The sequence below is a fragment of the Poromitra crassiceps genome, assembly GCF_964638095.1.
Source record: "Poromitra crassiceps genome assembly, chromosome: 18".
Classification (NCBI taxonomy): Eukaryota; Metazoa; Chordata; class Actinopteri; order Beryciformes; family Melamphaidae; genus Poromitra; species Poromitra crassiceps.
In genome coordinates, this window is record NC_139636.1 from 3,312,639 (window position 1) to 3,325,624 (window position 12,986).

Consider the following 12,986-nt stretch of genomic DNA (forward strand, 5'->3'; position numbering starts at 1 on the left):
AACTAATCATGTACAAAACACACACACAGTCACATATTTTATATACTGTATATGTTGTAAGCCTAATTTTTGCCATCACAGCTGCTTTTTACATGTATGGAATAATACAGGCTAATATACAAGGTGTCCCAAGCTCTGAGTCATTATAAACTCAATTAGCCACAGAAGCTAATGTTCACATTCAGTCCTTGTATATTTCTCTCATGTGTTCATCACTCCTTTCCTCCTCTGTGTGTGTGTGATTGAGAAATGAGATGCAGGTGGTGTTCATCCTAATTGGCCTGGTCAGGTGTCAGATTGCTGCTGGCTGATTGGCTGGTGGAGAGCATTTAAGCCAGCTGATGCAGTCCTGTTGCCCCTTGCTCTCCTCATTCCCAACGATGATGGCTGCTGTGCTGACTGCTGTGTTCTGTCAGGTAGGAACTGTGTGTAGACCTACTTTAGTAGTTCTGCAGAACTTTATTAAGATGTGTCTTTATCTTGGTAGACCTGTGCAGTCTAAACTGTAAATAGTTACCTTCCAGATCTACACTTTTGTACACTGTAAATAACACTTACCCAAGTAGCAGAAAGTAGGGGGAGAAGCCCTTTAGTTTTTTTTTAACATTTTCTGATGTTTATTTTGTAGGAGCTTGTAGGTAAGAGCTGTGTCTCATTTAATCCATCATTTTCTTTTCTCAGGTAAATTTAAGGTTGGGGATTAGTTTGATTGGTTAGTTGTGTTGGGGCCATGCTGTGCTCTGAAACTAAACCTGCTACTTGTGAACTTGTGATGGTGGTTTGGCTGATCATCCTTGGGAGTGGGAAGAGTGTGGGCACTTTTGTGTTGCGGTCCCGTTCCCCAAGGCCGGTTCCTAACATAATTGGGTGCTCGTCTGCTTTTCTCATTCGTCAGCACGTTGTCTGTGTGTGTATATATATATTTTATATGTTTGTCTGGTGGGCAGTCTTTGTGCAGGTGGTAAATGGTGTTAGTCAAGGTGGCTTTGCATGGAGCTGAGGAAGCTCATGGTGGTAAAGCATGTGGAGATGTTTGTTGGAGGAGGAGCCGGTCAGAGGGGACCAGTAAGACTGAGGAGGGGCGTGACAAGGCAGGGCCGTCAGTAGCACCGTTTCTCCTCTTTCTGTGTAGACTGCTACCCTACAAGAGTCTCCGTACATAGCTTGCCTGTCACTCTGACTCCCAAGCCGTCTAAATCAGCGATACAGACGTATTTACAAGTGCCACAGAAACATTTCAAAGCCACATATTGAGAAGAAGAGTTCATAGCTTCTCGACATCGGGGTTAGAAAGCTCGTCGCTGCTCATAAATGCCTCTTTTCATCTGAAGTCTGTGCTGGTGATATTTTTTACCGAGCTTTCGGCCAGAGTGGCGCTGTTGAGCGCTCTGACGGCTGGGAGCTCTAACCTGGAAAAAATATCACCAGCACAGACTTCAGATGAAAAGAGGCATTTATGAGCAGCGTCGAGCTTTCTAACCCCGATGTCGAGAAGCGATGAACCCTTCTCAATATGTGGCTTTGAAATGTTTCTGTGACACTGGTAAATACGTCTGTATCACTGATTTAGACGGCTTGGGAGTCAGAGTCACAGGCAAGTCTATGTACAGAGACTCTTGTAGGGTAGCAGTCTACACAGAAAGAGGAGAAACGGTGCTACTGACGGCCCTGCCTTGTCACGCCCCTCAGTCTTACTGGTCCCCTCTGACCGGCTCCTCCTCCAACAAACATCTCCACCAGCTTTACCACCATGAGCTTCCTCAGCTCCATGCACACCATTTACCACCTGCACAAAGACTGCCCACCAGACAAACATATAAAATATATATATACACTCAGACGACGTGCTGACGAACGAGAAAGGCGGACGAGCCCCCAATTATGTTAGGAACCGGCCTCGGAACGGGACCGCAACACAAGTGCCCTCACTCTTCCCACTCCCAAGGATGATCAGCCAAACCACCATCACAACAAGTCGCAGGTTTACTTTCAGAGCACAGCATGGCCCCAACAAACTAATCCCCAACCTTAAACTTACCTCAGAAAAGGATGGATTAAATAAAAGACAGCTCTCACCTATAAGCTCCTACAAAATAAACATGAGAAAATGTTACAAAAAACTAAAGGGGTTCTCCCTCCTACTTTCCTTGGGTAAGATGTTAGTGTACAAAAGTGTAGCGCTGGAAGTAGCTATTTCCAGTTAAAGACTGCACAGGTCCACCAAGATAACACATCTTAAAGTTCTGAAGAACTAAGTAGGCCTACACAGTTCCTACCAGACAGAACACAGGAAAGCGGCAACATAGTTTGGAGTACAATGAGTGGACTGATAGTTCAATTACACACTGACAAATGGAATGATGTGAACACATGACACACACATTACAGCATTGACTGATAGCCCAAACTTTTATTTCACAAACTTCTTGTGTCTGCACTGTTAAATTGGTTTGGGGATGCCATCCCTTGCAGTCATTGCCACCGATGATGGCTGCTCTGCTGACTCTTTGTTCTGTCAGGTAGGCACTGTGTGTAGGCCGACTTTGGTAGTTCTTTAGAACTTCAAGATCTGTCCTTGTCTAGGGAGACTTGTGCAGTCCAAACTGTAAATAGCTACATTCCAAATCTATACTTTTTTACACTAAATAACTCTTACCCAAGTAGTAGGAGGGAGAAGCCCTTTAGTTTTGTAACATTCTCATGTTTATTTTGTAGGAGCTTATAGGTGAGAGCTGTGTCTATTTTTATTTTAAATCCATCCTTTTCTTAGGTAAGTTTAAGGTTGGCGATTAGTTTGATTTGTTGATGTTGGGGCCATGCTGTGCTCTGAAACTAAACCTGCTACTTGTGAACTTGTGATGGTGGTTTGGCTGATCATCTTTGGGAGTGGGAAGAGTGGGGGCACTTTTGTGTTGCCGTCCCCTTCCCCGAGGCCGGTTCCTAACATAATAGGGGGTCGCCCGCTTTTCTCGTTCGTCAGCACGTCGTCTGAGTATATATATATTTTATATGTTTGTCTGGTGGGCCAGCCGATCTACTATGAATCACCTCATTCAATGGAAAGGAATTGCTTCAAAATGTCCCCATTCGATGGGGTGGAGTTGTACAATCTCTACAACCCAGTTTCTCTGGGTTGTAGAGATTACTTGCAAAACCCCATTCAATGGATAAACCTGGGGTCTCCGAGGCCTGGGTGGGCCGCAGGACCCTGTGGAGGTCCTGGGGTCGCTTCGGGGGGTCTGCGGGCCGAACGGAAGGTCTGGGGGCCGAACGGAGGGTTCGAGACCCTCAGGGGTCGTCTCTGGAGACCCCTCCAAGCCTCTCCCATGCCCCATGCCTAATCCTAACCCAGACCCTAACCTCTCCCACCCCCATGCCTAAACCTAACCTCTCCCACCCCCATGCCTAAACCTAACCTCTCCCACCCCTAATCCTGAACCTAACCTCTCCCACCCCCCATGCCTAACCCTAACCCTAACCCTAACCCACCCCCCATGCCTAAACCTAACCTCTCCCACCCCCATGCCTAAACCTAACCTCTCCCACCCCTAACCCTAACCCACCCCCCATGCCTAAACCTAACCTCTCCCACCCCTAACCCTAAACCTAACCTCTCCCACCCCCCATGCCTAAACCTAACCTCTCCCACCCCCATGCCTAAACCTAACCTCTCCCACCCCTAACCCTAACCTCTCCCATCCCCCATGCCTAAACCTAAGGACACAGGGGTCCAAGCAGACCCTCCCCATGCCTGCAGAGGTGGGCAGGGTGGTTGAGAGAAGAGCCAATGGAGAATCCTATCCATTAAATGAGGTTTTGCAAGTAATCTGTACAACCCCTGAATCCTACCCATTAAATGGGGTTTTGCAAGTAATCTCTACAACCCCAGGGAAACTGGGTTGTAGAGATTGTACAACTCCTCTCCATTCGATGGGGGCATTTGAATGCAATTCCTTTCCATTGAATGAGGTGATTCATAGTAGATTGGGTGCGTGGGCAGTCTTTGTGCAGGTGGTAAATGGTGTGCATGGAGCTGAGGAAGCTCATGGTGTAAAAGCTGGTGGAGATGTTTGTTTGAGGAGGAGCCGGTCAGAGGGGACCAGTAAGACTGAGGAGGGGCGTGACAAGGCAGGGCCGTAAGTAGCACCGTTTCTCCTCTTTCTGTGTAGACTATGTTACCCTACAAGAGTCCCGTCTCCGTACATAGACTTGCCTGTGACTCTGACTCCCAAGCCGTCTAAATCAGTGATACAGACGTATTTACCAGTGTCACAGAAACATTTCAAAGCCACATATTGAGAAGAAGAGTTCATCGCTTCTCAACGTCGGAGTTAGAAAGCTCGACGCTGCTCATAAATGCCTCTTTTCATCTGAAGTCTGTGCTGGTGATATTTTTTCCAGGTTAGAGCTCTCAGCCGTCACAGCGCCACTCTGGCCAAAGGCTCGGTAAAAAATATCACCAGCACAGACTTCAGATGAAAAGAGGCATTTATGAGCAGCGTTGAGCTTTCTAACCCCAATGTCGAGAAGCTATGAACTCTTCTTCTCAATATGTGGCTTTGAAATGTTTCTGTGACACTTGTAAATACATCTGTATCGCTGATTTAGACAGCTTGGGAGTCACAGTGACAGGCAAGTCTATGTACAGAGACTCTTGTAGGGTAGCAGTCTACACAGAAAGGAGAAACGGTGCTACTGACGGCCCTGCCTTGTCACGCCCCTCCTCAGTCTTACTGGTCCCCTCTGACCGGCTCCTTCTCCAACAAACATCTCCACCAGCTTTACCACCATGAGCTTCCTCAGCTCCATGCAAAGCCACCTTGACTAACACCATTTACCACCTGCACAAAGACTGCCCACCAGACAAACATATAAAATATATATACACACTCAGACGACGAGCACCCAATTATGTTAGGAACCGGCCTCGGGGAACGGTACCGCAACACAAAAGTGCCCTCACTCTTCCCACTCCCAAGGATGATCAGCCAAACCACCATCACAAGTTCACAAGTAGCAGGTTTAGTTTCAGAGCACAGCATGGCCCCAACACAACTAACCAATCAAACTAATCCCCAACCTTAAATTTACCTAAGAAAAGAAAATGATGGATTAAATAAGAGACACAGCTCTTACCTACAAGCTCCTACAAAATAAACATCAGAAAATGTTACAAAAAACTAAAGGGCTTCTCCCCCTACTTTCTGCTACTTGGGTAAGTGTTATTTACAGTGTACAAAAGTGTAGATCTGGAAGGTAACTATTTACAGTTTAGACTGCACAGGTCTACCAAGATAAAGACACATCTTAATAAAGTTCTGCAGAACTACTAAAGTAGGTCTACACACAGTTCCTACCTGACAGAACACAGCAGTCAGCACAGCAGCCATCATCGTTGGGAATGAGGAGAGCAAAGGGCGACAGGATGGCATCAGCTGGCTTAAATGCTCTCCACCAGCCAATCAGCCAGCAGCAATCCAACACCTGACCAGGCCAATTAGGATGTACACCACCTGCATCTCATTTCTTAATCACACACACACAGAGGAGGAAAGGAGTGATGAACACATGAGAGAAATATACAAGGACTGAATGTGAACATTAGCTTCTGTGGCTAATTGAGTTTATAATGACTCAGAGCTTGGGACACCTTGTATATTAGCCTGTATTATTCCATACATGTAAAAAGCAGCTGTGATGGCAAAAATTAGGCTTACAACATATACAGTATATAAAATATGTGACTGTGTGTGTGTTTTGTACATGATTAGTTCATTAACTATGGGCTTAATTATAAATGAGTTCTGACTGAACGTTACTATAAAGCACACATGGGCAACATACGGCCCCCCTGTGTGGCGGGTATGTGTTAGAGCAGGGGTGCCCAAATTCTTTCCCATGAAGGGCCAAAACTCAATCTGGGTGGAGGGCCGAGGGCCAAAAATAAACGATCTGGAATTACATTAAAATGTATTGTGTTTTATAGAAAATTAACATTCTAAATCTAAAATAACATTTCAATATAATAATCTACTTTTTATCTGTTTGGTAATTGTAATAATTTGCAATAGGTTATATATATTTAAAAAAACATCTGCATTTGTGGGGAGCTTAAACATTTAATCAGTAAACACCCAGTTAAAAACAGTTGTATTTTCCACCTTTGTAATGAAGAGAGAAATTTGACTTAATTCACAACTTGAAAAATCCTCAAGGTACTTTGAAAATCAGCTTTATTGTCCATCTTTTGTAAACAATTTGCCATGACAATTTGCAGGGATGCAATCTCAGGAGTGAACACAGTATATCCGCAGCCACATTCAGACACTGTTTCACAAAGTCACCACATGAAAAAGCTCGTCCACTCTTTGCAATCAGTGCAGATATCTGATAACTTGCCCGAGTTGCATTCTGGATTTTAAAAAAAATCGGGGGGGGAAATTACAATTTTTTTTTTTTTTTTTTTTTCAAAATCCGTGGCGGGCCAAAACAAATTGGGCACCACTGTGTTAGAGGGTACACACAGGAAAATACCGTCACAGAGGACTAAGAGATGATTTACCATCTAGGACATAGGAGATAGCAGTCGGTCAGTAACTGTTTTGAATCTTTGTTTCTGGGATAGATTTGGACTTGGGCTGTTTTCAGGCTTTGTTGTGGCTGCGTCTGCCAGAAACTTGGCACAGTCCTTTCTCAGCTCAATCCATGCTGTTCCTCAGACTAGCTCCAGATAGTGAGCCACAAACCAATTCAAGCCGACTGAGACTCACTGAAATGTCCTCCACAGTGCACACACACACACACACACACAGTGCACAAAAAGTACATTTCAGTGCGACTCAGTCAGCTTTGCACACGAGTGTGACCCCACTCGTGTGCAACAGCATGGATTGAGCTGTGAAAGGACTCAACACCATCATTGGTAAGCAGCAAATAGGGCTAGGGTTTCAAAAATCACAACTATATTAAGTAGCATGTGGCTGTACGATGAGAGGCTCGTCAACTAGATTTTTGAAAACATAGGGATTATTTTTTTAGGGTGGTGAAGGGTTTGCAGTTTCCTGAGATCCCAAAGGACTGATTTGTGTTTCTCTGTGATGTGTTGGGCCTGATGATGTCTGTCTGTTGTGCTGTCTTCTCTTCTTTTCTCCTGTGTGAGTGGGCTGTGTAGATTATGGATATTTGATCATGTACTTGTGCACTGTGTTTCTGATGGCTGATCGGATCAGACTGTGTCAATTATTGTTTTACTTTTGTTTTGTTTATGTTTTTGTTAATAAGGAAAAGGAAGTATCTCAGGGTGAGAAGATTACTTTTGTACTGTTGCTGTTAGGGAGGGTATGGTATAGCTATTTGTTTTTCCTCTTCTTTTCCAGTGAACCTGTTTTCTTACGACCATATACATATATCTGGACCTTTTTTATTTTTTATCTTGTCTTTCCAGTCCTATAACAGGCAGTGAAATTTAAATACTGATGTGCTGTATCATCTATGACCTGAAAACTTCAATAAACAGAAATGTGAAAAAAAAAAAAAAGTAGCATGTGGCTTCTGTTGCTCGGTCATGCGATTTGCCCTGTACAACAGATCAGACACTACTGTACCTGTCTGAGCATGAAGCACGACTCCTAGTACACTACAGGTGCTTATAATGACACACCTTCCCTTCCTATCCTATCATCACCTGCTTACTGACAGGACTCCAGCATGGACGTGCAAACCTTGGCAGATGATCCAGGACGCGGCGGCACATCTGGACTTAACCAAGAGAGCACACATTTTACTGGGCTCATATCCCTCCACTGGCTCCCAGTCGCTGCCCAGCATCAAGTTCAAGTCCCTTGATGCTGGCCTACAAAGCAGCAACCAAAACGGCTCCTACCTAACCTGAACTCCCTCTCCCACACCACTACGCTCTGCCAAGGAGCGGCGGCTGGTGCTGCCAGGATACAAAATCAAGATATAAAATGCTTGTGTAGCAGCTTGACATCCAAAAACATGCACATGCTGTTACAGTACATATCATCTGTCTGATGTTCAGTGCATTCCACGAGTTCTTTTGTGATGAAGTGTTTGTAATTTATGTTTTTTGGTGAATCTAAATGGCCTCAACCTGCCTCAGGTCTCAGCCTTGCTGCCACTTTGACATGGGGGGGGGGGGCTGTGGGCTGTAAGTGTAGGAGGAGAGATACTGTCCACAACCAAACAACACATTTTCCATTACAAGGATCCACTGCGCTTGACACTGCCAAAAGGCTTTTGACAGATCCAGGTGTGAAACTGATTTTACTGACATTTAATATTAGCAATAATAACTGACAGGGTTTCCTGGTACAACTGTGATGGGACAGTTTCAGTGACACCAGCATACGCATTACACATTATGAATATATGCAATGCATGTGCACTCACTCGTGATTATCACAGGTGGAGCTTGACTTGATGCACAAAGTTAAAGTCCCTGGAAACCAAACATAAATATGTGCTTTGAGTTTGTCACACCACAGGATCATTTTGTTATGAACCACCCAATCAAATTTTTGAACAGAATTGAATGTCGCCAAGTATAGTTAAATCTCCGGTTTGACAGACAACTGAGAGCTTCTTTATGATTCGTGGAGTGTTTTATCACGGGATAAAAATGGGAGATAATGAGGCCCAATCACAGGCCACTTCAACCCCAGCCTAAAAAAGCAGCGCAAACAGGGAAATGGCAATATTTAGGATTTGGGTTTTAACTAATGTCTCCCACTTTCTGATGCTTACAGTCACATGAGACACTAAATGACATAGTTGGAAGGTTTTGGTGCATTTTGCTTGCCAGTGTGAAGGAAGTATTAGTCACCCCTTTTAAACTTATCTCTATCTGAAATCGGATACACTACTATGAAACACAACAACACATGTTTCCAATGTTCGCTCTGTCTCAGGATCTGCTCTACTTCCTAGAACCAGTTGACATCAGCAGATCTCGAAGCTGCGCCGGCTCGTATGACTGTAATTGGAACTACAGATTGTACTTTCTGATTTTTGCATGCCGGCATCCATGGAGAATTGGGTGAGAGTTTTAACGGGCCTTAAAGGAACACTCCGCCCATTTTCAACCAGCTTTGTATCATTAGAACATCAGTAGTATAACAGAAAACTGTAAACGGTTTTGAAGTCTGTCATTTAATTTGACAGTTATTGAGTGTTAAAGTGTGGACCAGTGACATCACTGGTCCACACTAACTCAAATTAATAACTCATTAACTCAAATCAACTCTCAATAACTGTCAAACCGAGAGTTGGATTTGAGTTCATGAGTTATTAATTTGAGTTTGAGTTAGTGATGTCACTGGTCCACACTTTAACACTCAATAACTGTCAAATTAAATGACAGACTTCAAAACAGTTTACAGTTTTCTGATATACTACTGATGTTCTAATGATACAAAGCTGGTTGAAAATGGGCAGTGTTCCTTTAACGAGCCCTACCAGCTGGTGGAGGCGGAGTTTCTGCTGGCAGATGAACGGGGAGCTCTCGGTGCAGGAAACATGGAGGGAAGTTAAACCTTGGTCATCTTCATAATACTACCCACATTGTAATGACACAAAGCTGGTTGAAGAGCGGTGAATGGGCCCTAGACTTGATACTTGACCTGGGTTCTGGTGACTCTGGTTCGTTTAGAACTCGGAGGTCGCAAATTGCCACTTGCTACTAGCAAAAATCAAATAACAAGCTGCGTTAACTCGGCGTTCCTACTCGCAAACTCGCATATGAATCCTCAACCTCAACCTCAATGCCTCAAAGGGGGCACGGTGGCTCAGTGGTAGAGCTGTCGCCTCACAGTCAGAAGGTCCTGAGTTCGATTCTCGCCTAGGACACTGTGAGCGCTGTGGTTGTGTTCCCCCCCATATCTTCAGTGCCTACTGCCCAGGTGGGGTATCTCGTCGTAAGGGCCTTTCTCTCTGTGTGGAGTTTGCATGTTCTCCCCGTGCTCCCCCAGGGGGTTCCTCCGTATATAACCGCCCCACTAAAAACATGCAAAAGATCAGATCGTCATCGTCATCCGACCAGTGATGACAACATCCGAAGTTGGTCCCCGGGCGCTGTACGAGAAAGCGACCACTGCTCCTGGCCTGCCCCCCAGAGGAAAGGACATGCCTGGATGGGTTAAATCCAGAGGACACTTTTCACCGGCCACCGTCAGCATGAGTGTGTTGTGGCCGCATGCATGTATTGTGGTGTTCGTGTGACAATAAAAGACGGGGCTTGTCCCGTTACGAGAGAGTTAAGGACTGATTTTTTACAAGAGTTTTTTTCAACCCCTAGTTGCTCCCAGCGCGTCATTTGAACATGGCCTCCCACGATTGTCTGAAGGTAAAACACATTTTTGGTAAAGTAGTAAGATTTCAGACCAATCAGCATACCAATACAGTAGTTGGTTAAACTCATACAATTAAACGTCAATGTTGTTATTAGCTGTTAACTGTGTAATAGCCGATGCTATCAGCATCCATGGTTTTGCGACATGAAGCAATGAAGCTGGAATGCATGTAGGTCAGAGATGATGCGTTTGCCACTTGCCACCTATGGCCATAAACGAATGCAGCATTAGAACTTGACTGACAACGGGGCCAGAAATGAAAGCTACAATAGCTGTTTTTTTTCCCCTTTACAGCGTTGAAGTGTTTTGGGTTGCAGCATTCCTTTCACTACAGTATGGGGAAATAGCCAGTTCAATCTGTGCACATAAAGGCAGCCAATAATAACAAAAGGCACCTTGGTAATGCCGAGGGCGGCGATGTTCTGGCTGTAGGAGGTAGTGCCGTTTCCAGTGCCCCAGAGCCCAGCCAGGATGCAGCCCACGCCCTCCACGGCGATCCCACGGTTGATGGCGTGAGTGGGCGGCGGAGGGGCGCCGGACAAGCGAGCGCAGGCGTAGTAGTCGCCGATGGACTCCATGGTCGACGCCAAGACGCCCGCCATCATGCCCAACACGGAAGACACGCTCACCGTGGGCATGCCCCACTGACCTGTGGGGGGCATGGCATGCAAACGTTAGTTTCTTTTTCTCTCTCTTTAATAATAATAATAATTCATTTATTTTATATAGCGCTTTTCCAGACCCAAAGACGCTTAACAGAGAACAAGAGACAAGCAACAGGGAACAAAAACAGGCAACAGATACAAGTAACAGGCAACAGTTACAGGGAACAGATACAAGTGACAGTGGCGGTTCAGGGCAAGGTAGTATGGAGAAGCAGAGGGGAGGAAGATAACAGGAGGGAGGAAGAGGGGGGGGGATGGGGGGCGGAGGGTGATGGTTTGTAGCTATGGTTTGGAGGAGGTGGTCAGGGGTAGGGGAGGTTGTAAGCTTGGGAGAACAGGTAGGTTTTGAGTCGGGTTTTGAAAGTGGGGAGTGAGGGAGAGTCTCGGACGGTCTGGGGGAGGGAGTTCCAAAGTCGGGGTGCGGCGCGGGAGAAAGCACGGTCACCGAAGGTTTTGAGTCTGGATGGGGGGATGGTGAGGGTGGCAGTAGAAGAGGAACGGAGTGTACGGGAGGGGCGATGGGGGATGAGGAGGTCAGTCAGGTAGGGGGGGGCTAGGCTGTGGAGGGCTTTGAAGGTGAGGAGGAGTAATTTGAAGTCGATACGTTGCTTAACGGGGAGCCAGTGGAGAGAGTGGAGGACAGGGGTGATGTGATCGCGGGACCGGGTGTGAGTGAGCAGGCGAGCAGCTGAGTTTTGTACCATCTGGAGTCTATGGAGGGAACGGGAGGTGATGCCAGTGAGGAGGGAGTTGCAATAGTCAAGGCGGGAGGAGATGGAGGCATGGATGAGGGATTGAGCAGCAGGGGGGGAGAGGCAGTGTCTGATTTTAGCGATGTTTCTCTCTCTCTCTCTCTCTCACACACACACACACAGTCATATAGACACGTGCACACGCATACACAGATATGGAGACATGCACGTAGATGCAAACACGCACAAGCCTGTATAGCTATCTTAGTGAGGACATTCACGTAACCCTATAACCTTAAAAGGATAGTTAACTTTTTAAAGTCTAGCCCTATTTGCTACAATGACGATGATTGGTAGAGTTCTTTCCCAGTATAATCCATGCTGTTTCCTCATAGTAGCTCTGGAAAGTTGGGCAAAAACAAATGCAAGGTCACTGGGGTCACGCTCCTGTACAGTGTTTAAGCTGACTGAAGCTCACTAAAATGTACTGTGTGTGTGTGTGTGTGTGTGTGTGTGTGTGTGTGACTGTGTGTGTGTGTGTGTGTGTGTGTGTGTGTGTGTGTGTGTGTGTGTGTGTGTGTGTGTGTGTGCGCTCTGTGGATGGAATTTTAGCGAGCCTCAGTCAGCTTGTACATACAGTACAGGAGCGTGACCCCATTGACCTTGCATTCATTTTTGCCCAACATTCCAGAGCTGCCATAGAGACACTGCGTAACGCGTCATCATTCAGAAGCCACGCCCAATACGGGGGAAAACAGAAACCCCCCCTCCAATCCTGGCGTTCTCCTATGTCACGTGCATGGTTGCATGTTGCACAAAAGATCGTATATACGGAAGATGAACACTCCAACTTACTTCCTTGACAGCTAGATCCACATTTTTCTTCTCGCCAATTCTCAATGGCTTCCTTGTTGTGCTCAGGAGTACAAAAAAACTTTAACTGGCGATTTTTTACATTTGTTGTCTGCACAGCCCCACCCCACAACAGCTTTTAGCTATGTTTAATTCAAGGAAAATGACGCTGGTGTGTGGAAATGAACGGAGCGTTTGCCCCGTGATGGGCGTGGCCTATTACATGCAGTGTCTCTATGAGAAACAGCATGTATTGTGCTGAGAAAGAACTCGACCAATCAACATCATCATTAGTAAGTAAATAGGGCTCGACTTTAAAAATGTGAACTATCCCTTTAAAACCAAGTCTTAACCTTCAAACAGCCTATTGAATGTGTGTGTGAGAAAGTGAGGACCAACCAAAACGT

General features: G+C 45.7%; 1 protein-coding gene across 1 annotated transcript in view; it reads right to left on the bottom strand.

Moving 5' to 3' along the window:
- LOC310792463 (solute carrier family 23 member 2) overlaps positions 1-12,986 on the bottom strand; it is a gene marked incomplete at both ends in the record, with an annotated part of 102,748 nt that overhangs the window by 16,420 nt on the left and 73,342 nt on the right. The window contains one exon of the mRNA XM_083654150.1: positions 10,766-11,019. Within this exon, the coding sequence (XP_083510276.1) occupies positions 10,766-11,019 (254 nt within the window). The remainder of the gene's footprint in view (positions 1-10,765; positions 11,020-12,986) is intronic.